The sequence below is a fragment of the Oncorhynchus nerka genome, linkage group LG16 (genome assembly GCF_034236695.1).
Source record: "Oncorhynchus nerka isolate Pitt River linkage group LG16, Oner_Uvic_2.0, whole genome shotgun sequence".
NCBI classification, from domain to species: Eukaryota; Metazoa; Chordata; class Actinopteri; order Salmoniformes; family Salmonidae; genus Oncorhynchus; species Oncorhynchus nerka.
In genome coordinates this window covers 18,532,240-18,560,196 of record NC_088411.1, presented here as the reverse complement: position 1 = coordinate 18,560,196, position 27,957 = coordinate 18,532,240, and the positions used below count along the sequence as shown (strand labels likewise).

General features: G+C 47.8%; 2 protein-coding genes across 4 annotated transcripts in view; one reads left to right on the top strand and one right to left on the bottom strand.

The window, feature by feature from the left end:
* mprip (myosin phosphatase Rho interacting protein) overlaps window positions 1-927 on the bottom strand; it is a 66,031-nt gene extending 65,104 nt beyond the window's left edge. For 2 of the 3 annotated variants that reach the window (XM_029684936.2, XM_029684935.2), the window contains exon 1: window positions 17-927. In XM_029684936.2, coding sequence (XP_029540796.1) covers window positions 17-139 — 123 coding nt within the window. In that variant the 5' untranslated portion in view covers window positions 140-927. The remainder of the gene's footprint in view (window positions 1-16) is intronic. The other variant, XM_029684937.2, reaches the window with a different exon arrangement.
* Window positions 928-8,526: 7,599 nt separating this feature from the next.
* dhrs7cb (dehydrogenase/reductase (SDR family) member 7Cb) lies at window positions 8,527-12,453 on the top strand. The gene is made up of 7 exons (XM_029684933.1): window positions 8,527-8,677; window positions 9,780-9,936; window positions 10,143-10,255; window positions 10,767-10,977; window positions 11,059-11,151; window positions 11,397-11,549; window positions 11,873-12,453. The coding sequence occupies exons 2-7, from the start codon at window positions 9,783-9,785 to the stop codon at window positions 12,058-12,060; spliced, it is 912 nt and encodes a 303-aa protein (XP_029540793.1). The 5' UTR covers window positions 8,527-8,677; window positions 9,780-9,782; the 3' UTR covers window positions 12,061-12,453.
* The last annotated feature ends 15,504 nt before the right edge of the window (window positions 12,454-27,957 follow it).

Sequence of the window (27,957 nt, the reverse complement as noted above, 5' to 3'; positions counted from 1 at the left end):
AATAACAATTATTTACCTGATTCAGATCTTGATCGGTCAAGAGATGCAACTCCCGAGGTTTGAAGCAGTTCTGACATTTACTTTTATTAAAAATGTTCGCCTGGAATTTTCTGCAAGGGTTCTCTTTCGCTGTAGACATTGTATATCGCCTCCGTTCACCGTAAATGCAAATTAGTTCAAAATTGACGATTGGATAATCCGTTCTGCGTTTCTTTCATCCAATTTGGAACAAGGGCCCAGCAATCCAACGCATGATGATCCAAATAACTGTATAAGCTAACGTTAGTGGTCTTGAGTTTTACACACACAAAACAAATTTAAGGTTTCTATTGTTTAGTTGTACCCAATTTATATGATCCAATATATGACTGCTAGTCATCAAGATAGCGAGACACCATTCTTGTGCGTTATTCAGTCCATGGCCTTAATTCACAAAGCCGAACGAGTAACGTTAGCTAAGCGATTAACAAACTCACTAGCTTGGTTTTTTGTAATCATTGACGTTATTGTGCAAATTGCAAAAACAGCAACTCCACATTATAACATGCACCCATTTGACGAAATCTCAAAAGTGGAGGTAGCTGGCTAGCTACGATCGTAGCTAGCAGTTGCTCTTTGCAAAGTCTATCACCACTGCTTCTTCGCTGGCTATAGCAGTAAATTAGCTAGCGAGCTGGAAATCCTCTCGCCTAGCTGTTTAGCTTGGGTTAAAACGGTCCAGAATATAAATGTTCAGCGAAATTCTCTCCCCGTTGACACATAGTAAACGGACAAAGCGCCTCTTGCAGAATCATTGAAGCATCAACGACTTTTTCGGTTTTGTTTTGATAACAACCAGCTCCGGTAGCTGCTCCCCTGGTTTATATTCTTCCTATTTTCAGGCGAAATCTTTCCCAGTGGAGAGGTCGCGAGCTCACAGATTTGTTGGGCATTGTGAACCTAGTGACATCACGGTCACGTGATCATACGGCATCATTTCAAAATAAAAGTCCCCCTGTAATTGTTTTACTTTTATTTTCTGATTTTTAAATCACAAATATTAAAGTTTGAAGTGACTTAAATATAAACGTATTGAAAAAACGAACAATGTATTATTGAAATCAATTAATAAAGATCGATTTACTGTCTATTATATATTTTTTAACTATAAATTATAATGATGCAAATATACCAACACTGTTGCTGGAAGTATTAATGGTTTTAAACTACTGTCAACTCTTAACAGAACATGATTTAAACATGTTTTGAAGAAAACATTTTCACATTTTCCCTGTTCAAGGGTAACTTTTTTCAGGGCAACAGCACACTCCTCCCATCTGACATTGACTCCTGAGGTGTTGAACTTCGCCACCCCTCCTAGTCTGGGTCCTCTCTAGGTTTCTTAGGTTTCTTAGGGGGGGGCTGAGTATCTGTAAAGCACTGTAAACAGCTTTATAAAATATATTTGATTGATATCCACATTTAAACTAAATATGATATAGCACTATACAGCTATTTGCTACCATATTGTTAATTCTATACAAGTTGTCTCCAATAAAGTGGGGTGATTTGGAATCCTCAGACTACAAATGGAATCTGCTGTCAAACCAGGAAGATCTGCATCATTCTATAGTTTTTGGAGGAAAAACCTACTGTTACCAAAACCGTCTTTTCATTACAGCATTATACAGTTATGTGTTACTGTACTGTTGGAACTACACATTGTCTCCAATAAAGAGGGGTGATTTGGAATCCTCAGACACTCTACTAATAGGATATTTTTTTCGGCAGAAAGCTTACAGCCACCACTGACTTTAACATTTTTTTTTTACGACAGCCACTATCATATTGTTCCAATAGCCTACTGTCAGTCAATTCAAATCAAATTATATTTGTCACATGCGCCGAATACAACAGGTGTAGACCTTACTGTGAAATGCTTACTTACAAGCTCTTAACCAAAAATGCAGTTAAAATAAATAAACAATAACAACTACTTTTTTTTTAAATAACAAGAAATAAAAGTAACAAATAAAGAGCAGGAGTAAAATAACAATAGCGAGGCTATATATAGGGGGTACCTGTACAGAATCCATGTGCAGGGGCACTGGTTAGTCCAGGTAATATGTACATGTAGGTAGAGTTATTAAAGTGACTGATTAGATAATAACAGAGAGTAGCAGCAGAGTAAAAGAGGGGGGGGGGGCAAGCAAATAGTCTGGGTAGCCCTTTGATTAGGTGTTCAGGAGTCTTATGGCTTGGGGGTAGAAGCTGTTTAGATGCCTCCTCCTAGACTTGGCACTCCGGTACTGCTTGCCATGCGGTAGCAGAGAGAACAGTCTATGACTGGGGTGGCTGGAGTCTTTGACAATTTTTAGGGCCTTCCTCTGACACCGCCTGGTACAAAGGACCTGGATGGCAGGAAGCTTGGCCCCGGTGATGTACTAGGTCGTACGCACTACCCTCTGTAGTGCCTTGCGGTCAGAGGCCGAGCAATTGCCATACCAGGCAGTGATGCAACCGATCAGGATGCTCTTGAGGGTGCAGCTGTAGAACCTTTGATATAATAACCTGAATTATTATAACTTTACATAATACCCTGTATTATAGCAGATCGCTGGTTAATACAGACAATACCCTTCCCTTATTTCAACCCATATTTCTGACCACAAATCAGGTACATCTGCTGTCTGTCCAGTTGATGTAAACTTTCCACACAAATATTAATTTGAAAAAACTAAAGACCTTCACAGTGTAGGTCTGTTGTTTTTAACAGTGTAATAATAATTTATATTTTTTTACGTTTCTATAACAATCAATAACAATAACAGTTTATAGCACTGCAACATAACTGTTTATTTACGCAGGGATGCGTTTCAAGAGCGTAAACTATTTTGTTTTTGAATCCTTAGACCCCTGACTGGGAACAACATGGGGAACACTGCCATCTAGTGGAACGGGAATTCAAATATTATTCCAGATATTATTTAATGAAGAATATTGAACTTTATATCATTAATTCCTTTTCAACACATTCATATTTAACATTGTTTAATACACATTTCGTTGTCCCCTTATTAACATGTACTGATTGTATGTTTAATTTAATTTACCAAAAAAGTTCAAAGTTCCTATTTACAAATAACGACCAGAACTCAACAATAAGCCTCAATACTTACCAAAATAGCATCAAAATGAGAGGTTAGGATCAGATAAAAATAACGCATATTGAAACAGGCTAAATATACTACGATTTGTGATATTGTGCTCAAGTAGAGGGAATACTTTTATTTTGAAACTTTTTGCGCGATTTAGGTGTTGACGTCACTTAACGAGTCCTAACTATAGCGATTTAAAAAATGGTTCAAATTCAAGTGAACAGCATTGTTCACACTACAACGCTAACTACAAAAGAGTGGAGAACAATAACTAGAGCTATCATTTGGGTGACTTTCAGAGCAATTTTTCTTCCCGGTCCCTCCAACCATAAAACATTGACAATCAATCAAAAGCTCGTTCCATTGAAGCATTATTGATTCTAGGTGCTGATAGGAGAAGCGAGAAGGCAGAGCGCACTGGTAAGCATGCCTGAATAACTGCGCATGTGTGAGCATGTTGATGGCCACATCGGCTTCCTATTTCGCAACAAAGCATCCTTCACTCACGCTGCCAAACATACCCTCGTAAAATGGACTATCCTACCGATCCTTGACATCCGCGATGTCATTTACAAAATAGCCTCCAACACTCTACTCAGCAAATTGGATGCAGTCTATCAGTGTCACCCGTTTTGTCACCAAAGCCCCATATACTACCCACCACTGCCACCTGTACCTTCTCGGTGGCTGGCCCTCGCTTCATATTCCTGCCAAACCCACTGGCTCCAGGTCATCTACAAGTCTCTGCTAGGTAAAGCTCCGCCTTATCTCAGCTCACTGGTCACCATAGCAGCACCCACCAGTAGCACGTGCTCCAGCAAGTATATTTTACTGGTCACCACCAAAATCCAATTCCTCGATTGGCTGCCTTTCCTTCCAGTTCTCTGCTGTCAATGACTGGAACGAATTGCAAAAATCACTGAAGCTGGAGACTCGTATCTCCCTCTCTAACTTTAAGTACCTCACAGATCAGAGCAGCTCACAGATCACTGCACTTGTACATAGCCCATCCATCTACCTCATCCCCATACTGTTATTTTTTTTGTTGCTCCTTTTCACCCCAGTAACTCTACTTGCACGTCTATTACTCCAGTGTTTAATTGCAAAATTGTAATTATTTCATCACTATGGCCTATTTATTGCCTTTACCGCCCTGATCTTACCTCATTTGCACACACTGTACAGAGACTTTTCTATTGTGTTTGACTGTATGTTTGTTTATTCCATGTGTAACTTTGTGTTGCTTTTGTCGCACTGCTTTGCTTTATCTTGGCCAGGTCACAGTTGTAAATGAGAACTTGTTCTCAACTGGCCTACCTGGTTAAATAAAGGTGATATATATTTTAAATTAATTATAGGACACTTGGGAGAATGATGATCCACGACAAACAGCTCATGAGAAGGCCATGTTTTTGATGGTAGGCCTATCTGTTAACGCCAGTACATTCTGAGAAAATATTCACTATGACAGGCCTGCTAATGTGCTTCTCTGGACCTTGTTGTAACGGTTTTCTTCTGGGGAAAGAGAGGCGGACCAAAACGCAGCGTGGTTACTTGTAAACATCTTTAATAAAGATGAACAATCTACAAAACAAGAAATGTGAAAAATAAAAAAATAAAAAACTTTTTTTTTTAAAACCAGCCCTTTCTGGTGTGACAGGAACAATCACCCACAAGAGACCTAAAGAATATGGCTGCCTAAATATGGTTCCCAATCAGAGACAACGATAAACACCTGCCTCTGATTGAGAACCACTCTAGGCAACCATAGACTTAACTAGAGTACTACTCTAACCACAATCCCATACCTACCAACAACCCCAGACAAGACAAACCACATAAATCCCCATGGCCTCACCAAAATACTAACGAAAACACAGAATACTAAGGCCAGGGCGTGACACTTGTAAACTGTCGAGAAAATGCCCTTTGCTGATCCAAATGTTTTTTGGGGAATTAAACATGTATTCAAAACCAGTGGCGGTCAGTGCCTTTTAAGATGAGGAAGAACAATTTTTACAACATATTGGATGACTGGCATTCATATTCCATTCACCCAGTTCAATGTAAAGGTGATGGGTTTAGGCTACTACATGATACTTGTATTTTCCCTATACCCATCATGAGGTTCCTACAACCTAGCTTATGAATGAAAGTTTACAATGTAGGTGCACACAAGTCGAGAAATTTGAGATGACAGAGAGACACATGCAATACAGCCTTGCACACTCTTGCCTGCATCTAGCTGATAAAGGGAGTAATCACTAATCCAACATTTGCAAACAAGAGTTTAGTTTGGACAAATTCAGGTATGTTTATCCCTGTTTTGTTCCGTTTGCTTCTGTTTAAGCAATGTTTTTCAACAGAATCGGTCGAATGAATACACCCCTGATCACGTGCAAACAGTTCACTTTTATAGCAGCCACGTTGTATTCCTTCTCACATCTATGCGCTCTCCTCCTCTCACCTTTTCTTTTCGCTTGTGGACTTTAATGTACAACTCATCAGCAGTATGTGACCAGGCGAAAAAAAACTTTCCAAGCCAAACCATATCATAACCGCTACACACAACTTATATCATTGTCACCATATTAGCTAAAGTAACATCATAATCAACATAGCTACAGTAATAAAACTAACACGTTAGAAAACCTGATACAATCATGTAGTAACATTAGTGTGCAGCTTTTCATGGTTCGGGCTAGGCCCCTTAGTTCCATTTTTGGAACTAACATTTTGGGAAGGCCCTTTCCTGTTTCAGCATGACAATGACCCTGTGCAGAAAGCGAGGTCCATAAAGAAATGGTTGGTTGAGATCGGTGTGGAAGAACTTGACTGGCCTGCGCAGAGCCCTGACCTCAACCCCATCAAACATCTTTGGGATGAATTGGAACACCGACTGTGAGCCAGGGCTAATGGCCCAACATCAGTGCCTGACATCAGTAATGCTCTTGTGGCTGAATGGAAGAAAGTCCCCACCACAATGTTCCAACATCTAGTGGAAAGCCTTCCCAGAAGAGTGGAGGCTGTTATAGCAGCAAAGGCGGGACCAACTCCATATTAATGGCCATGATTTTGGAATGAGATGTTCGATGAGCAAGTGTCCACATACTTTTGGTGAGTTAGTGTATGATTACATTGTGCATGTATACAGTAAACTGGGAATTGAGCTCAACCTCTTGATTCACTGTACTTCAATCTTCCTGTTACGCCACCATGTCCGTGTCACGTATGAGTTAATCGGACTATTCTCATCATTGATTTTATTTATTTGTTTCAGCAATTTAAGGGCTTTCTGTACAGCTGTCTAATGATATTCCTGAATCACTATGATCAATAAGATATTTTCTTAAGTGTACTTTCAACAGAGATGAGATTAACTTCAAAGTGCACTCACCCTATTGCTTACACCGATCAAATTGTTTCAGATCCACACAAGTGCCTAGGGAGGAGGGTTTATGCTTCTGATCAGGGCCTAACTGGGCCAATAAACACATGCCTTAGAGATAGCCCTTATTGGTTCAGTGGTTAGGGTGTTCATCATTGGTGCTGGTGGCCTGGGTTTGAGACCCGCTAGGGGAGTCACCCTACTCTTACATTCTAAGCTATAAATAGGTTGTCATTGCCATTTTGATTGCATTTATCCAACATTTTGATTGTTTATCTGGATATTTCATTAGAACACTTGGAAATATTGTTTATTATCACAATATGTATAGATTTCTTCTCTTTTACGCATTTCTGGAACTTTGTTGAAGAGCTTTGTGCCTTTGTGCACAACCTCCAGATGCTTTTTCAGAGTTTGTATTTGACTACAATTCTTTCTCCTCGATTAACTCAAAATAATGGGACCATTTCCACAAGGAAAAGGTTCAAAGCGGGGGTAACACAACTGCCATAGGCTTTAGGATAGCCTATTGGGAAAAGGGTTAGCCTAAAGCATGAAAACCATTAGCATGAGACAAGGCTTTATTTATATATCAAGGCGGTAGAGATATGCTTCTGAAAGTAATACACGGTTTATTTGAAAAAGAAATGAATAATATTAAAATATTTAAAAATAGTAACTCATTATATTACTCCATAAGTAATATATTAATAAGTAAATCAAATCAATGATGACAGAATGGTCAAATTAACTGTTAACAGACATGGTGGCGTAGCAGGAAGATCTGAATGTCGTGAACTGGGGTTCAGAGTTCAAATCCCAGGTGAGGACATGTTAATAATTACTGTATAAATTAACATGCACAATATAATCATTTACAGTGCATTCGGAAAGTATTCAGACCTCTTGACTTTTTCCACATTTTGCTACATTACAACTTTATTCTAAAATTGATTTTTTCTTTTAAACGTTTCCTCATCAATCTACACACAATCAGGGGTGAAGGACCTTGGTCAGGGAGGTGACCCTCTGACTGAGTTCCAGAGTTCCTCTGTGGAGATGGGAGAACCTTCCAGCCAGAAGGAAAACCATCTCTGCAGCTCTTCACCAATCAGGCCTTTATGGTAGAGTCGCCAGATGGAAGTCACTCCTCAGTAAAAATGCACATGACAGCCCACTTGGAGTTTGCCTGAAAATAGCTGTACAGTGACACTCAATCCAACCTGACAGAGCTTGAGAGGATCTACAGAGAAGAATGGAAGAAACTCCGCAAATACAGTTGTGCCAAGCTTGTAGCGCCATACCCAAGAAGACTCGAGGCTGTAATCGCTGCCAAAGGAGCTTCAACAAAGTACTGAGTAAAGGGCCTGAATACTTATGTAAATGTCATATTTCCATTTATTTTATATTTTTATTGCTAACATTTTTAAAAAACTGTTTACTTTGGAATTATGGGGTATTGTGTGTAGATTGATGGGGGGGGGGGGGGGACTATTTACTCCATTTTAGAATCTTTTTTGGAGAACGTTTCTTTGGGACCATCAGGTGATGTCCTGACAACAAATGTTCTTGCAACGTTCCCATGAAATGTGTCTATAACATTTTTAAATGTTATATTCAGAAAACATGGCTCATTATTTTGTCGTGTTAACTCTGTTCGACAGAGATAATACACTTACAAATATTTAACCATTTTAAGATACAAACCTTAATTGTAAGTGAGATTAACTTGTAACCTTTATGTAATCTATTCCTAACCTGCTGAATGACTACATATTGCTACTGGTTGGTCAAATTCCTCTTCTGTTTTTTTATATTAATCTCTAGTTTTGCCACAGCCAGTTCACCAGGGTCCTATTTTAAGTATATTGGGGGGGGGGGGGGGGACCAATTGTCCCCATTTGTTTTGGCAACATGGTGGCATGTCTAAGATCCTATGGGCACCACATAGGAGTATTAATGGCTGATTCCGCCACATGCTATTATAAGCAACCCGCTCCCACACCTAAGCAGTGGGTCCGGCAGAAACACAGAGGGGGAGTTGTGTGAATGGACGGCGGGATAGAGGCATAGAGAGGGCGAGAGAAGGGATACTTCTCGGTTATCTAACTGAACCTGGAGAACAACAGAAGATTAGCTCCTTACGCACGCTGTAAGTGATCCGAGAATAACCCAGATTAAGTGTGTGTGTATTTGTTTGTGTGTGCTGTAGCCGTCTATTTGTTAACCAGGTGATAACCCAGACAGATCCCTAGGTCTTGTCAACCTACCAATGCCTTGACTGTGCTGTTGTGTGCCTGTGGTGCCTGCATACAGAGCTCAAATATCCCTTTTGCCTATAAGAATTGGTGTTACGATAAGTTATATTTCTTACTGTATAAGGCGGGTAAGGTCATAGCCTACAGTAGGCTATGTTTGTGTTCACATTTGCTGGCGTATCCAGTGACTATCCTGGAGGTGACACAGTGCAAGGCATTTAGTGGTGACAGGCAGGTTGGTCTGGCCCAGACTATATTTAGCTGTCTTCCTCAGACACTCTTTATATGGCCACACTTGTCAGCAGTGCTACCAGACTCACCCTGCAAATCCCTGAATGCTCACATGCACAGGGGATAGATAGATATAACATGGATCAGAGGGGGGAAATGTTCTGTGTATTGTCTTTTGTCTATAGCTACTTGACATGATTATGGCTACTGGTGTGGCTATACTTTAGTCATATTGTCAGTGTGAGGAGTAAAGTAGAAGTGTTTGCTCTCTAGGGGGTTAAGTGGTGTCTTCGCCATGTGCTCGCACCGATCCAATCCTTGTAGATCTATACCAAGAGCCTATGCTTGGAAGTGGGCACAGCTGTCCTCGGGAAGGGTTCAGCGTCAAACCCATAAGACTGCCTCTACGTGCTGAAACGTGACCCTCACATTTCTCTGTCATCCTCATTCACATCTTTTACGTTTTTATAGGAAGAGGTGTTTAATGTTGTCCCGTGGTAGATAGCTGATCTGGGCAACAGCAGCATTCTTCCATAGTCCCAGGTTCATTCCTCAAATGTATAAATCTTGTTACACTGCGTTTACTCCAGTTGAAATATTTTGTTATTTGATAACATTACGTTGAGATATGATTTCTGTTTGTCAATGATACAGACACATGATTGGAACTTAAAATACCGTACATCACAAACCACAGACTGAAATACACAATTTACTGATGGCCTCCCTATCTCTCTCCTTCTCCCCCCTCTCTCTCTCCTGCAGAAGATGGCGCTCCCCACTGTGATGGTGCTGCCCATGCTGATCGTGGTGGCTGCTGGGATCTACTACATCTACAACGAGATCATCCAGTACATGTCCAAGTCCATGGTCAAGAACAAAGTGGTGGTCATCACTGATGCTGTGTCCGGAGTGGGAAGTGGTGAGGATTTTATATTCTTATTTGTAATTCAATCTCAATTCAAATGGGGATTCAAAAATAGCCTGCGAAGAATGTCTAATGTTCTGACCGTATAGCCAACAATGTAATGTTGCTCAATTCTGAAACAGAGGACTGGGTAAATGCCACCGTTGACTAAATCCATCCCTCTCTCTATCTTTCTCACCCGCTCCTCTCTCCCTCTCCAGAGTGTGCTCATCACTTCCATAAGGGTGGTGCCAGGCTGATTCTGTGTGGGGCCAGCTGGGACAAGATGGAGTCTCTGTACGACACATTGACCAGCGGGGCTGACCCCAGAGTGGTGAGTAACACTAATAGGCGCCCTTGAGCAAAAGGAAAGTTCCAGTTAGTTATTATCATAGTTTTGTGCTCGCCAGTTGTCTCGGCAGTCACCGCTCCTGGTTCCTCTTCTGGTGGCAGACAATGGCAGGATATCCCCTCTGACAGTGCACTGTCCTCTGGGTATCTCTCCTGCACAGGGCAGAGCAGTGGTGTGTTCATGGAAAAATAACAGATGTCACCAACATGAACACTAGAAAAGGGCGATATGATGATGAGCAAAGACATACGCTATTTGGAGTGTTAGTGAAAAATGTAAATGTGTAAGAGGAGGTTGAAGTTCGAGTTAGCGGTTAAATCATCCTTTCTTTTAGCACAACCACATACTTTAGTGCTGGCTGTCTTCAGACCCTCACACCCATGTTGCTATTGTATTGCTTACTGTAAAAGTCTGCGTAACAGTATAAAATCCCTGTCCTTCCTTCCCTCGTACATATGTCCTTTTCTTTTGCATCCCTCTCTCCTCTGCTCAGACGTTCCCTCCCAAGCTGGTGCTGCTGGACTTCAGTGACATGGACAGTATGCCTGAGGTGGTGAATGAGGTGGTGGAGTGCTACGGCTGTGTGGACATCCTGGTGTGTAACAGCAGCATGAAGCTGAAGGCCCCCGTACATACGGTCTCACTGGAGCTGGACAGGAACATCATGGACATCAACTACTTTGGACCCAGCACCTTGGCCAAAGGTATGAAGGACTTTTCACAGGAGGAAAAAACATGTTGTGTTGCAAGTGATTGATTGGGTTATTGATTGATTGATGTTGCAGGTGTCCTTCCAGCTATGATGTCTAGGAGGTCTGGTCACATTCTATTGGTCAACAGCATCCAGGGCAGACTGGCTATCCCCTTCAGAACCTCCTGTATGGATGCATTACATATTCCCCTGTTGCATTTCAAACACCTCGTATGAGATAAAAAAACCTGTTGCACTTTCAAAGAAGGATTTGTAGTTCTCACAGTCTGATGCACAGGATTCCTGAACAGAACAGTTCAAGATAATGATTAGGCACAGTATCTCTTCTGCAACGTATGGAATGAGCCTCAGCAATGGGTGAGTCGCGTCCTGTTTATGTGTGTGTGTGTGTGTGTGCATGTATTATTTCAGACTCGGCCTCAAAGCATGCAGTGCAGGCGTTCTTTGACTGCCTGCGAGCGGAGGTGGAGGAGTATGGGATAATAGTAAGCACTATCAGCCACACCTTCATCAACGCAGCTCTACCCTCCACCCCTCCGGCTAAACCTCAGGGCCTGTCTACATGTGAGTACATACAGCTCTCTCTGTCTAGTGTCTGCAAACATATGCATGTACACCTAATGACTTCCAAGCAGAATGAGGGCGGGCAGTATATGAGTACAGACTTACACATATACACATTCATAGACTTGAGTCTATAATGATTTTCTGACTAAATCATTAGGCAATATAGCATATATTGAGTGAGTAACAAAAAATGCATATTCATTATGATTAATCTGAGGTGTTCAGTTGTTGTCGTTATGTTTTAATATTTTGAACACGTTCCTTTTTGATCAAACCCTGCTATGTTATGCTAAATCGTGGCTTGCTCCTTCTCTCCTCAGTTGGCGTGCGCCCGGCCGATCTGGCCAATGAGATAATGCGAACGGTGAGCAGGAAGAAGAAAGAGGTTTTGCTGGCCCACCCCATCCCCTGGGTCGCTCTCTACCTCCGCTCCTTCTTTCCCTCTTTCTTCTTTGCTGTGGTTGCTGCTGGAGTGAAGGACTCTGCCATGGCAGAACAGATACAGTAGAAGGAAAGGAAGAGAGAAGAAGAATATTAAAGAAGGACAATATAATGTATAGTGTATTATGGCATAATGCAATGAAATCTAACCCATCGGGGCAATTTAGAAGCCTTTGCCACATGGACATGGCCTCTGATGTTATTGCAGTTTGCATTGGGTCCTGTAGATGGCAGCAGATCACTGTTGTATTCTTATGTCATGCCTGTGCAGAAAAGATGCCAAAGTTGCACCACCCACTACTATCAAAATTAACTTTTGCTCTAACTTTAAACATTGCTTCTGGATATTTCAATGTTTAGCCTAACCATAATTAGAATATATGACCTCATATGTTGTTTTGTGGGTGATCGTTAATGTTGTCTTTTCATTTGACCAATACACTTGTCCGTGTGAATTACATTATTTGTCTGTGATTTTTATAGGAAACATTGATATAAATATTTATTTCATTGACATTGTATATGACATGAATGTCTCGCAGTAATACATACTTGGTATTGATATGCGTCGCACATTCACTCGCTACCCACACAGTCATGTGACAACTATCTCTGTAATGAGCCCTCCCTGTGAGACTGTCATGTAAATGGAGTCCGAGAGAAAGGTCCCCACCTCCAACTCTGCATGTGTGTGTATCTGTTTAATTGTATGGCCCAGTCTGAGGTCCAGCTGGCCTGCATGTGTGTTAATCCTGCGGGTCACTTGCTCTCTAGGGATTTAAGTATGGGATATAATGACAGAACTACGTGAGTTTGTATTTGGAATTTCGCAAATGTGTAATTTAATTTCGTAAATTTGCATCATGATGTGTGACGCAAACTTGTTACTTGACATTTGAACACATTCAAGATCTGCAAGCGTAATTTATTTTCAGAATTATTGCAAATCCGTTTACGACTATGAATATTATGCTGTGAATCAAAAATACACTTGAAGATTTTGAATCTGCGTGCGCTCGGAAGTTCTGTCACTGTTATCATGTAGAACGTTTTGTAAATTTGTAGGAAGAGATTTGTAAGTAAAACCATGATTTGGCTCTGGGGGCAGGACCTTTTACTCCTGATTAATCGGTTCCCTCTGCCAAAACCACAGTTTCCTAACCATTGGCTGGATTGTTCCATCAATCAATTATCAAGCAGTAGCTAACCACGTGAGCAAGAGAGGATGAGGTAACTAAAACAATCTACTTAAAGGTAACGTTAATGTCTGTGTATATCTGTGTAAATCGATTTATTGGGTGAAAAGGCATGAACGTAGTTTGCTTACCACGTGAAATATAATAAGTGGTGTAAAGTACTTAAATAAAAATACTTGGAAGTACTACTTAAGTAGTTTTTTTTTAGGATAGCTGTACTTTACTATTTATATTTTTGGAACTTTTATTTCACTACATTCCTAAACAAAATTATATACTTTTTACTCCATACATTTTCCCTGACACTCAAAAGTACTCGTTACATTTTGAATGCTTAGTAGGACAAGAAAGGGTCTAATTCACACTTCTCAAGGTCATCCCGACTGCCTCTGATTTGGCAGACTCGCTAAACACACGCTAGTGTGTTAGGATTGGAGCGAGCGGTCGCATCTGCACTCGGTCCGCAGGTAGTATTACATTTCATTACATTTCATTATAGTACAACGGTTTGATTTGTCTAATCTAATCTTAGCAATTTTTCTTCTTAGCTAGCTACATAGCCGTCTTAGCCGTCTTTGTATCATAGATAATTGCGTAATTATCGTATTTCGTCGTCCTAACGCAGTCTACACCGCCCTGCAGCTAGCTAGCTAGCTAACGTCTACCGTTAGCTAGTCCACCGTCTACCGATTAGCAGCACAACTTACACTCAACTGAACGACTTGATTAGTGTAGTGTTAGCTAGCTACATAGTTGTCTTTGCTGTCTTCGTATCCAAGATAATTGTGTAGTTTAGAGTGTGTTTCAGAGTGATTATCTTAATTTACCGAGGTTAGCTAGCCAGCTATTCGTCGTCCTTAACGTAACAGAACTTCCGCACTCAACAATCCGGTCGCATTTCGCTTCGCTCCACAGGTAGTATCACATTTTTCATTTCATTACAGTACAACGGCTTGATTTGTTTGATCGTAGCTAGCTACATAGCTAGCAACATAGCCGTCTTTGTATCAAAGATAATTGTGTAGTCTTGAGCGATTTCCTAGGTTAGCTAGCCAGCTATTGTCGTTCTTTTAACGCAACGTAACGTAAATCAACACTGCTAGCTAGCCAGCTAGCCCCGAATAGCAGCACAGTAGCACAGTAGAAACCATTACACTCAACGGAACGACTTGATTAGTGTAGTGTCAACAACGCAGACACTGCCAGCTAGCCTACATAGTCAACAACGCAGCCTCTGCCAGCTAGCCTACTTCAGCAGTACTGTATCATTTTAATCATTTTAGTCAATAAGATTCTTGCTACGTAAGCTTAACTTTCTGAACACTCGAGACGTGTAGTCCACTTGTTATTCCAATCTCCTTTGCATTAGCGTAGCCTCTTGTGTAGCCTGTCAACTATGTGTCTGTCTATCCCTGTTCTCTCCTCTCTGCACAGACCATACAAACGCTCCACACCGCGTGGCCGCGGCCACCCTAATCTGGTGGTCCCAGCGCGCACGACCCACGTGGAGTTCCAGGTCTCCGGTAGCCTCTGGAACTGCCGATCTGCGGCCAACAAGGCAGAGTTCATCTCAGCCTATGCCTCCCTCCAGTCCCTCGACTTCTTGGCACTGACGGAAACATGGATCACCACAGACAACACTGCTACTCCTACTGCTCTCTCTTCGTCCGCCCACGTGTTCTCGCACACCCCGAGAGCTTCTGGTCAGCGGGGTGGTGGCACCGGGATCCTCATCTCTCCCAAGTGGTCATTCTCTCTTTCTCCCCTTACCCATCTGTCTATCGCCTCCTTTGAATTCCATGCTGTCACAGTTACCAGCCCTTTCAAGCTTAACATCCTTATCATTTATCGCCCTCCAGGTTCCTCGGAGAGTTCATCAATGAGCTTGATGCCTTGATAAGCTCCTTTCCTGAGGACGGCTCACCTCTCACAGTTCTGGGCGACTTTAACCTCCCCACGTCTACCTTTGACTCATTCCTCTCTGCCTCCTTCTTTCCACTCCTCTCCTCTTTTGACCTCACCCTCTCACCTTCCCCCTACTCACAAGGCAGGAAATACGCTCGACCTCATCTTTACTAGATGCTGTTCTTCCACTAACCTCATTGCAACTCCCCTCCAAGTCTCCGACCACTACCTTGTATCCTTCTCCCTCTCGCTCTCATCCAACACTTCCCACACTGCCCCTACTCGGATGGTATCGCGCCGTCCCAACCTTCGCTCTCTCTCCCCCGCTACTCTCTCCTCTTCCATCCTATCATCTCTTCCCTCTGCTCAAACCTTCTCCAACCTATCTCCTGATTCTGCCTCCTCAACCCTCCTCTCCTCCCTTTCTGCATCCTTTGACTCTCTATGTCCCCTATCCTCCAGGCCGGCTCGGTCCTCCCCTCCCGCTCCGTGGCTCAACGACTCATTGCGAGCTCACAGAACAGGGCTCCGGGCAGCCGAGCGGAAATGGAGGAAAACTCGCCTCCCTGCGGACCTGACATCCTTTCACTCCCTCCTCTCTACATTTTCCTCTTCTCTCTCTGCTGCTAAAGCCACGTTCTACCACTCTAAATTCCAAGCATCTGCCTCTAACCCTAGGAAGCTCTTTGCAACCTTCTCCTCCCTCCTGAATCCTCCTCCCCCTCCCCCTCCTCCCTCTCTGCAGATGACTTCGTCAACCATTTTGAAAAGAAGGTCGACGACATCCGATCCTTGTTTGCTAAGTCAAACGACACCGCTGGTTCTGCTCACACTGCCCTACCCTATGCTCTGACCTCTTTCTCCCCCTCTCCAGATGAAATCTCGCGTCTTGTGACGGCCGGCCGCCCAACAACCTGCCCGCTTGACCCTATCCCCTCCTCTCTTCTCCAGACCATTTCCGGAGACCTTCTCCCTTACCTCACCTCGCTCATCAACTCATCCCTGACCGCTGGCTACGTCCCTTCCGTCTTCAAGAGAGCGAGAGTTGCACCCCTTCTGAAAAAACCTACACTCGATCCCTCCGATGTCAACAACTACAGACCAGTATCCCTTCTTTCTTTTCTCTCCAAAACTCTTGAACGTGCCGTCCTTGGCCAGCTCTCCCGCTATCTCTCTCAGAATGACCTTCTTGATCCAAATCAGTCAGGTTTCAAGACTAGTCATTCAACTGAGACTGCTCTTCTCTGTATCACGGAGGCGCTCCGCACTGCTAAAGCTAACTCTCTCTCCTCTGCTCTCATCCTTCTAGACCTATCGGCTGCCTTCGATACTGTGAACCATCAGATCCTCCTCTCCACCCTCTCCGAGTTGGGCATCTCCGGCGCGGCCCACGCTTGGATTGCGTCCTACCTGACAGGTCGCTCCTACCAGGTGGCGTGGCGAGAATCCGTCTCCACACCACGTGCTCTCACCACTGGTGTCCCCCAGGGCTCTGTTCTAGGCCCTCTCCTATTCTCGCTATACACCAAGTCACTTGGCTCTGGATGACGGATCACCACCTCAAGCTGAACCTCGGCAAGACGGAGCTGCTCTTCCTCCCGGGGAAGGACTGCCCGTTCCATGATCTCGCCATCACGTTTGACAACTCCATTGTGTCCTCCTCCCAGAGCGCTAAGAACCTTGGCGTGATCCTGGACAACACCCTGTCGTTCTCAACTAACATCAAGGCGGTGGCCCGTTCCTGTAGGTTCATGCTCTACAACATCCGCAGAGTACGACCCTGCCTCACACAGGAAGCGGCGCAGGTCCTAATCCAGGCACTCGTCATCTCCCGTCTGGATTACTGCAACTCGCTGTTGGCTGGGCTCCCTGCCTGTGCCATTAAACCCCTACAACTCATCCAGAACGCCGCAGCCCGTCTGGTGTTCAACCTTCCCAAGTTCTCTCACGTCACCCCGCTCCTCCGCTCTCTCCACTGGCTTCCAGTTGAAGCTCGCATCCGCTACAAGACCATGGTGCTTGCCTACGGAGCTGTGAGGGGAACGGCACCTCAGTACCTCCAGGCTCTGATCAGGCCCTACACCCAAACAAGGGCACTGCGTTCATCCACCTCTGGCCTGCTCGCCTCCCTACCACTGAGGAAGTACAGTTCCCGCTCAGCCCAGTCAAAACTGTTCGCTGCTCTGGCCCCCCAATGGTGGAACAAACTCCCTCACGACGCCAGGACAGCGGAGTCAATCACCACCTTCCGGAGACACCTGAAACCCCACCTCTTTAAGGAATACCTAGGATAGGATAAAGTAATCCCTCTCACCCCCCTTAAAAGATTTAGATGCACTACTGTTCCACTGGATGTCATAAGGTGAATGCACCAATTTGTAAGTCGCTCTGGATAAGAGCGTCTGCTAAATGACTTAAATGTAAATGTAGTTTGTAAATTCTGTCTGAGTGTTGGAGCGTGCCCCTGGAAATCCGACAATAAATTTTAAAAAACAAGAAAATTGTGCCGTCCGGTTTGCTTAATATTTGACTTTGAAGTTATTTATACTATGACAGGTAAGTATTGTAGCGACCCGCACAGACAGCTGTGTGTTATGTGCTAGGCTAGGAGGTGGTTGTGTTGTACTGACCAGTACCCGGTGTTCGCAGGGTCCGACATGTCAATCAACCTGCTATCTGCCAATCACGGGAATGCCTGGAATGTTCTGATGCCGGGCATCCTGGTGGTTGGCGGAGTGGCGTGGAGGGGGGTTGGGCAGGGGGGTGGAGCATTGGAAGTTAAGACCAGGTTCAGCCTTTGTTCTCTCTCTCTTACGTCTGGGCTTCACAAGAGAAGGTCACGATTGGCTTGTGGGTTATCTGTCATCTATTTGGCATGTGCTACGGCCCAAACAGTAGCCTGTGTAAAGTTGGTTTAATAAACCGTCAATTCGCAAACTCAAGCCTCTGTCTGGACAATTGTTCATTTATGATCTAGTCAGGTCATTACATTAGTGTCAGAAGTAAAACGTTGATACAAGTTAGCCAGCTAGCTAGCTGACTTATGTGGCTAGCTACCGTAGGTGAGAACGGGGATTGAAAATGCTTCGAGGGAATCCGAAAGTGAAGGTGGAGGTAGGGGACGATTATGGCCAAGGAGGTGCGTGTGAATGGACGTCGGGGGTTCTGTCTGAGGAGATCGCCAGGGCGTCGGAGCGCAGAGGCCGCTTGAGGGAGGACGTTAGAGTGATGGCGGCTGAAGCGGGCATGAGTGCTTCGTCGAGTGTATTTCGCGCGGATTCTGGTGGGCGGACCGAAGTGGCGACGTCGACGCAGCGTGACGAGGAATCTGGGGCTCAGGATGTAAACAAACATGGTGGCGCCCAGTTCCCGGCTGCGTCCGTATCTGTTAAGACCCCGAAGTATTCCGGTAAGGCGGATTGGGAAGCTTTTCATGCTCAGTTTGAACTGTTAGCTCATTTTAGGGGGTGGTCGGATGAAGAAAGGGCACTGCAGTTGGCTTTATGCCTCACGGATGAAGCTCTGGCCTGTTTGATATTGATTAGCCCCGAGGACAGGCATGATTATGGTGCTCTAGTGGGAGCACTGAGGAGGCGCTATGGACAGTGTGTACAGCCCGGGCTACTGCGCTCCGAACTGAGTAATAGACGCAGGCAGCCTGGAGAGCCTCTACGGGTGCTAGCTAATGACATTGAGAGCCTCTCTCGGCGGGCATATGCTCACATGCCCCCTCCGTGCAGAGCGAGCTAGCACGGGACCAGTTCATACAGGCGCTCTCCCCTACGGAGCTGCGCATACAGACCCAGCTGGCTCATCCTGAGTCATTGCAGATAGCCTTGGAGATGGCTTTGGAGAGGGAGCTGGTGTGGGCTGGGGCTTCAGCTGGGGCTTTGGTGGGGGTGCAGGGAGACACACCCTCTGTGCGAGCTGGGGGGCAGAGCAGCCCGGAGCCGGAAAAGCCTGCTTGGGTGGCCGAAATGACAGAACTCATGCGGGCTGTGTCGCTACAGGCGGCACGAAACACAAGCCCTGGTCCCAGGGTCTGCTGGGGTTGTGGCCAGCCAGGCCATCTGCGCCGAGATTGCCCCATGTCCCCCAGAGCTCAGGGAAACGGCTCGGGGTCCGCATAGACCGGGTAGTGCGGACCCCTGGCTTTCTATCCCAACCACCATCATCTTCAGGAGGAGCCCACCGGCACAGACGGGAAGCAAGGCTCCACTTCCCCAGAAGCAGACGAGGGCAAGCGGATGGAGCCTGTTGTTGTGGTGGGCCGGACCTGTGTTGGGGACTTTTGTCATGTCCCTGTCACTGTGGAGGGGGTGCCCTGCTCCGCCCTGGTGGACACTGGGTCCACAGTAACCCTGGTGAGGCCAGATATTGTGCCAGGTTGGACTCAGTGTGAGCCTACAACTGTGCAGCTCCGCACAGTCACAGGTGAGCTGGCACCTATGAAAGGGAAGGGAATAATGACTCTGACAGTAGGGGGCAGGACTGTGCGTCATCCTGTGTGGGTGGCGGCTGTGCAGGACCCTTGTATCCTGGGGTTGGACTTTCTTAGGAGCACAGGCTGCCAGTTAGACCTAAATAGGGGCACACTGAGCTTCCAGGGAGGGACGGAAGTCACCATGGACCCCCCTAATGTCACATTCACTCAACCCAACAAACCCTTTACTCCAACAGTTAAAGCAGCAGAGACTCATGGCTGCGCCCCCTCCCCCACAGCTGTGTGTGACTTTTCCCCAGTCCCCTGTCACCTACGGCGGTGTGTTACATTCCCCAGCTACCTCCATGACACAGCCCTCTGTGAGCCCGGGCCGCACCCCCCAGCCCAGCTACCCCAGATGGGAGAGGAGAGGACACTGTCTGCAGTGAGGGAGATATGGGGGAGGAACTGTGTTGGTCTTGACCCTGAGCAGCAGGAACGGTTGTGGCAGTTGCTGTTTGAATTCAGAGACAGCTTTGCGTTGAGTGAGGAAGAGGTGGGTCAGACTCTTCTGGTGCAGCATGAGATCGACACAGGTGATGCTCGACCCATCAAGATGCGTCCCCGCCGTATCCCGCTGGCACGCCAGGAGGCGGCAGACAAGGCTGTGTTGGAGATGCAGCGGGCAGACTTCATTGAGCCCTCAGACAGCCCCTGGGTGGCGCCAGTCGTCATGGTTCCGAAGAAGGGGGGCAAGCTGAGGTTCTGTGCGGACTACAGGCGGCTGAATGAGGTAACCAGGAAGGACTCATACCCCATACCACGTATCGATGAGTCGCTGGACCTGGTTAGGGGTCCTCCTGGTTCTCCTCACTAGACCTCCGCAGCGGCTACTGGCAGGTGCCCCTCTCCCCAGAGGCCAGAGCCAAAACTGCGTTCTCCACTAACAGAGGACACTGGCAGTTCAAGGTCCTGTGCTTTGGCCTGTGCAACGCTCCAGCTACTTTTGAGCGTTTGATGGACAGGGTGCTGGATGGCATCCCCCGACAGCAGTGTCTGGTATACCTCGATGACATCCTGGCCCATGGCAGCTCCTTCCAGTCAGCCCTGGGGGCGCTACGGCGTGTGCTGGAGAGGGTGGCTGCCGCAGGTCTGAAGCTCCACCCCGAGAAGTGCCACTTCATGAGGAGAGAGGTGTCCTTCTTGGGCCACCGAGTGGGGAAGGAGGGGATCAGCACCATGGAGGACAAGGTAGGGGCTGTCAGAGACTGGCCCACCCCCACCGACCAGCGTCAGCTGAAGAGCTTCCTGGGCCTGGCATCGTACTACAGGAGGTTTGTACGGGGCTTCTCAAGCGTTGCTGCTCCACTGAACCGCCTGCTGCCGAAGGACAAGGCTTTCACTTGGACAGTGGAGTGTGAGGAGGCGTTCAACACCCTCAAACGTGCACTGATCGAGGCCCCGTGCTCGCCCCCTGACCTCACCTTGCCCTTTATCCTGGACACAGACGCGAGCAATGTGGGCATGGGTGGGGTGCTGGCCCAGGTGGGGCCAGAGGGGAGAGAGTGGTGGCGTACTTCAGCAAAACATTTGACAAACATGAGCGCCGCTACTGTGTCACCCGGCGGGAGCTCTTGGCTGTTGTGGCTTCCGTCAAACACTTCAAGTACTACCTGGGTGGTCTGCCCTTTACTGTAAGGACTGACCACTCTGCTCTCCAGTGGCTCATGTCTTTCAGAGAGCCAGAGGGGCAGGTGGCACGCTGGTTGGAGGAGCTTCAGCCGTATGACTTCACGGTGGTGCACAGGGCAGGGGCACGCCACTCCAACGCCGACGCCATGTCCCGTCGGCCCTGTACTGCAGACGGCTGCCGCCACTGTGAATGGAGAGAGGGACGGGAGAGAGAGCTGCGGGCAGAGGAGGGTGTCTGTGCCACAGTGTGTCGGGCGAGCGGGCCTGTCTGCTGTGAGCTGCAGACTGTCGACGTGGCTGAATGGCGGCAGCAGCAGGGACGGGACACAGACCTACAGCCAGTGCTACAGTGGGTAGAGGCGCAGGTGAGGCCACCATGGGAAGAGGTGACAGCGCTCTCACTCGCGACCAAAGGGTTGTGGTCAAAGTTTGAGAGACTGCGGCTGGCTGATGGCGTGCTACAGCGGGCATGGAAGGAGTCAGCTACGGGAGAGGAGAGGTGGCAGGTGGTGGTCCCAAAAGCATTGCGGGAGGCTGTGCTCCAGAGTACTCATGGGGGGGGGGGACTGGACACTTTGGGGTCACAAAAACACTGCGCCGTCTCCGTCAGGGCTTCTACTGGGGGCAGCACAAGAGGGATGTGGAGGACTTTTGTCGCCGCTGTGACAACTGCACAGCGAGAAAGGGCCCCCCAGGCCGCTCTCATGCTCAGCTCCAACAGTTCCCAGTGGGGCTCCCATGGAGAGGGTGGGAGTGGATGTAGTTGGGCCGTTCCCCACCACAGACAGTGGAAACCGCTGGGTGCTCACGGCCATGGACTATTTCACAAAATGGCCCGAGGCCTATGCTCTGCCTGACCAGGAGGCAGAGACCATCGTCGACGCCCTGACAGCGGGGATGTTCAGCAGGTTTGGAGCTGCAGAGTCCATCCACAGCGACCAAGGCAGAAACTTTGAGTCCCGTGTGTTCGCCACCATGTGTGAGAGGCTGGGTATGCACAAGACCCGCACTACTCCTCTCCATCCTCAAAGTGATGGCCTTGTGGAGCGCTTCAACAAAACGCTTGGACAGCAGCTGGCCATCGTCTCTTCCAAACACCAGCGTGACTGGGACAAGCACCTGCCTATGGTCCTCATGGCATGCCGCTCCGCTGTCCAAGACTCCACCTCCTGCACGCCTGCCCTCCTCATGCTGGGGAGAGATCCGCACCCCTGCGGAGATGGCGTTTGGTCGGCCCCTGGATAGCCCTCATGTTCCTCCGGGGCCGGAGTATGCCCGGAGACTCCAGGACCGCCTGGAGACAGCCCACACCTTCGCCAGAGAGCAGCTGGTGAATGCAGGTGTGAGGCAGAAAGGGAACTATGACGTGCACACCCGGGGAAGGCACTTTGTGGCTGGGGAGCTGGTCTGGGTCTACAGCCCCCTAAGGAAAAAAGGCAGATGCCCCAAGTTGGACAGTCACTGGGTGGGACCCTGCAGTGTCCTGGAGAGGGTAGGGGAGGTTGTGTACCGGGTGCAGCTTCCTCCCAGGGGAGAAAGGTGGCACTGCACCGGGACAGGTTAGCCCCATACAGAGGGGCCTCTTCTCCCAAACCCCAGGAACCCCACAATTCCCCTCTCTGGCAATGACATTCTCCAGGCACCCACCCTCAGGTGCCGCAGACAAGGCTCCAGACAGCCCACTCCCCCTGTCTCCCCCCCTGTGTCACCGCGTGGTTCCCCAGAACCACGGACTGTATTACCCGTTCCCGCTTCCTTGTCCCCCATATCCCTGCCTTCATCCCCTGGTTCCCAGAGGGGCACTCTGCGACCATCACGGCCACGCAGGCAAAGGAGACCTCCGGGTCGCTTCAGAGACTTTGTTTGTTCCCTTGGGGACGAGGGACTTTGTGGTGGGGGGGCTGTGTAGCGACCCGCACAGACAGCTGTGTGTTATGTGCTAGGCTAGGAGGTGGTTGTGTTGTACTGACCAGTACCCGGTGTTCGCGGGGTCCGACATGTCAATCAACCTACTATCTGCCAATCACGGGAATGCCTGGAATGTTCTGATGCTGGGCATCCTGGTGGTTGGCGGAGTGGCGTGGAGGGGGGTTGGGCATTGGAAGTTAAGACCAGGTTCAGCCTTTGTTCTCTCTCTCTTACGTCTGGGCTTCACAAGAGAAGGTCACGATTGGCTTGTGGGTTATCTGTCATCTATTTGGCGTGTGCTACGGCCCAAACAGTAGCCTGTGTAAAGTTGGTTCAATAAACCGTCAATTCGCAAACTCAAGCCTCTGTCTGGACAATTGTTCATTTATGATCTAGTCAGGTCATTACAATATATATATATATTTTTAAATAATTTATTACCATTTATACCATTCATACTTTACAAAATCATAATTCTCATTCATTCTTAATGAATTATATTTACTAAAACACCAAACAAAAACAAACCTCAGGGGAGCATCGTCCCTCCCCGTCATACCTAACCAATACCTAACCCTTTCCCTATCTCCCCTTCCCTAATCTATCCCCTTACAAATCTCACTCTAACACTCCCAGCCCTAATCCCCCTTCCACCTCTCCCGTGCCGCTTGCTGCCCCCACTTCCTCTCCTCCCTCTTCATCCTCCCCTCAAATCACCTTCCACCCTCCTCACTATCCCTTCCACCCCCAATCTCTCCCTGTCTTGACTAAATTCTGCCTGGCTTCCCACAGTCCCCTTTAAAGAGACTCATGAGAAGCCAGAGCAGAAACCTGTCCCTATCCGTTCCCCTCACTCTCCCTACGCCTCTCTCTAGCCTAGCCCATGTCAACACAAAGTCACTCCTAACCACACCTAGCAACACCCGTGCCCTAGCCCATACTAGTCCGGCAAAGGCACAGTCCCAGAAGGCATGGCGCACAGTCTCCTCCCTGCCACAAGCAGATCTTGGACAGGTGGGGGATCGCGACAAACTATGCCGGTACATGATGGAACGTACCGGCAAGCACTTGTGGAGGCTCAACCAATTCAGGTCCTTGAGCCTGTGTTCCAGGCCCCGCGCATGCACTCCCTCCCAGACCACTGACGAGATGCCCGCTACAGGCGCAGGACTCCTTGCCTGCCTGACCTCCTCGTACAGGTGCCTGTGGTCTAAACCTACTCGGGCAACTTCAACCTCGGGGTGCGCATGCAGCCACTTGGCCGCATGGCCAAAGTGCCATGGCAGCTGTTCCGCCCGAGGACCCGCGTTAGACCACACCATTACGCTTCTCGCCTGATACGAGAAGAACACCCGCTACAGGCGCAGGACTCCTTGCCTGCCTGACCTCCTCGTACAGGTGCCTGTGGTCTAAACCTACTCGGGCTCGGGGTGCGCATGCAGCCACTTGGCCGCATGGCCAAAGTGCCACGGCAGCTGTTCCGCCCGAGGACCCGCGTTAGACCACACCATTACGCTTCTCGCCTGATACGAGAAGAACACCCGCAGGAGGTAACCTGACGGGTGTATAACCGGATGAGCAAGCTCCGTCAACAAGAAAGAAACAAAAATCGCATCCAGCTTGAGGGGGAGATGTGGTACCCCCATACCTCCCTCCCCGATGGGACAGAGCATGCGCTCCCTGGCGACCCACTCGTACCTGCCACCCCACATGAACTGAAACACAAGCCTCACTAGAGACCTTCTCAGACAAACCGGCAATGGGTAGATGTATGCCAAATACAAAAGAGATGGCAATACATCCACCTTTAGGACCAGGACCTTACCTATAAAAGACAAATACCTAGCCTTCCACATTGCCAGCTTCTTCTGTACCACTGCGATACGCATGTTCCAGTTCAGCGTCGCTGAGCCGGAGGTCTCAAAATGGACCCCGAGAATCCTCAGGGCCCCCTCACAGAGAGATTACCCCCCGGGCACATCCGTCCTACCGCGCCATCTTCCGAAATACTTAACGGAAGACTTTGCATGATTCAGAACCGCCCCCGACGCTTGGGTGAAATCCCCAATGATGGCAAGAGACCTTGTCAGGCATGAGTCCTTGCACAAAAGCAAGGAAGTGTCGTCGGCGTACTGCGTCATCTTAACACGCAGCCCACCGCTCCCAGGGATCAACAAGCCCTCCACCCCTGTGTCTGCCCTAATGGCAGCCCCCAGAGGCTCCATGTACAGAACGAAGAGGAGAGCCGAGAGTGGGCATCCCTGCCTGACCCCAGACGAGAGGTCAAAAACATCACCTAAGTGACTATTTACACTAACTCGACACCCCGCTCCGACATATAATGTACGGATCCATCCTATAAACTTCTCCCCAAATCCTAATCTACCTAACACCCTGAATAGAAAATATCTATTCACGCGATCAAAAGCTTTCGCCTGATCTAGCGCTGCTACCATTAAAGGCAACCCTCTATCTTCAACCCAAGCGATGGAATCCCTGATCAACTGTAGGTTCCATCTTATAGAGCGGCCCTCTACCCCGCACGTCTGATCCTCGTGGACGACGTAGGGAAGGGCTGTGCGCAATCGGTCTGCTAAAACCTTTGCAAGAATCTTGTAATCTACGCACAGCATGGTCAATGGCCGCCAGTTGCCAAGGTCAGTTGCTTCCCCCTTCTTATAAAGAAGTGACAGCACACCAACAGCCATTGATCCCCCCGGGACCCCCGTCTCAAGGATGGCCTTCAAGACTTCGAGAACCACTGGTTCAAGTATACCCCAAAACTTGAGGTAAAACTCAGCCGGCAGCCCATCCATCCCAGGCACCTTCCCTTTTCCCATCCTCCTAAGAGCGCTCTCAACCTCTTCTAGTGAGATCTGAGCCTCCATCACATCTCTAATGTCCTCTGGCAACCGCCGGGACAAGTGTTCTAAAAACACGTTTCCCTGCTCTCCCTCTATTTCCCACCCTCCCCCTCCCTGTTTGCCTCGGGGCCGTATGTAGGGGACCCCAACTCCTCACACAGGAGTTGGGATCCCTCTAGCACACCGCCCACAGACCCCTCACTGGAGTCATCCCCCACTAGGATGTAAGGGGCTGAGGCAAACAGGAGGCCAATGTACCCCCCGCCGATCTCTTAGCCCCCCTCCCACACCCCTCCCTCTCACTACCTGCCAAACTTCCCTCTTCTTCCCCTTCTTCTTTGGTGAAGGAGGTAGCGGTGAGACACAACGTCCCATCCCCGCTAACCCCTCCACCAATTCCCTTGTCTCGTCCTCAAAGAAACTTGGCAGGCTGTCCCCCACTCCTTTCCCCCATCTCCCCTCCCACCCCCTCCCCTCCCATCTCCACACCTCCCTCCGTCCCCGTCACTGTCACCGTTCCCTCTTCTACTCCTTCTCGCACCACTGTCCCACTCTCCCTCTTCTCCGCTCCTTCCCGTTCTTCCGCCTTCTTTTTCTTCTCTCCTTCTTTTTCCTTCTTTCCATCTTCACTCCTCTTTCTTCTCGCCTCTTCCTTCTTCCCATCCTCTTCTCTTGCCGTCTTTTCCCCAGTGCCATCCGTACAATCCGCACGCGTCCTTTCTTTCCTCCCCCATCCCCCGCTCCCCCCCCAGCTGCAGACGCGTATGACCTTTGACGAGCCGGGCAATCACGCCACAGGTGTGCTCTCGAGCCACACCCGTGGCAAGCCTTGGGCTCGTCACATTCCTTGGCCTCGTGCTCATCCGACCCACAAAAACGACATTTCTTGGAGCTGCACGAGGCCAGGATATGGCCGTAGGCCATACAACGCCTGCAGAACGGGGGCTGACGGGCATAATACAGCGTCCCCCTGTCAGCCCCCAGGGAGAACATCGCCGGAGGATGGAGGTAGCCATCCACACTCTTCGGGACTCCTGAGTAACGCCTGGAAACCTCTTCTCCCGTTCCAGAAACCCAGGGAGTCCCTGAGGTACCTCGCCGAGGAGACATTGTCCATGTACCTCCCCAGAAAGGCCCTCACTTCTTCATCCTTCACGTGCGGATTGTACATGGTTACGGTGACCACCCTGAAGCTGTTCCTTGCCAGGCTGGTCACCGTGTAATGGCACAGGGGTTTCGCTCCTTTTCCTTCTCTCACCTTCTTCATAACTTCGTCGTGTTTTTCTTCCACTTGTAACGTCACATCATATCCTTTCTCGATGGGATTCCCTTGAAGGCATAGTACATCTTTTACTTCCAGCTGTAGGCATCCCATCAGAACATTTCTCCCGAATGTCTCTCTCCCCCAGGGCTCCTTCTCCTTATCTGTCCAAGAGAACCTCACGGTATTAACCAGACCAATCCCAGGTACCCCTATGTGGGGATTTTTCTGTGCCATCTTCACAAAAAAAGCTCTCTTTTACACAGAAGCCAATTGTTAGAGGAAATTATAGTTTAGATGATCAATTATGTATACATTAATGATTAGAACCATTTATGATAATACTATTATGTTATAATTTGAAAAGTATGGGTTTTTAGTTGAACTGTTACTGAAAATGTAAGCAGAAATGAATTGTGTCTGTGTCTCCTGGGAAAGTTTAAGAAGGAGGGATAAGATAGTTTTTCAAACAGATAAGAATGTTTTGGTTGGATTCCATTAGTGGAGAGAAGTATATCCTTTAGACAGGTTGGAATGTAGTTTATGAGGGGAGTGAAACTATCTCCAGGACCGAATACTACGCCATTGTAAGGCTGGGAGAGGGTGTGAAACTGATGACGTCATTTTATGTCTTCTTTCTTTAAAATGTAATGTTCTTTGTATTTTGGGTCAGTACTCTCTCGTAATAAACGCTGTTACCTTTGGCTTTTAAGAC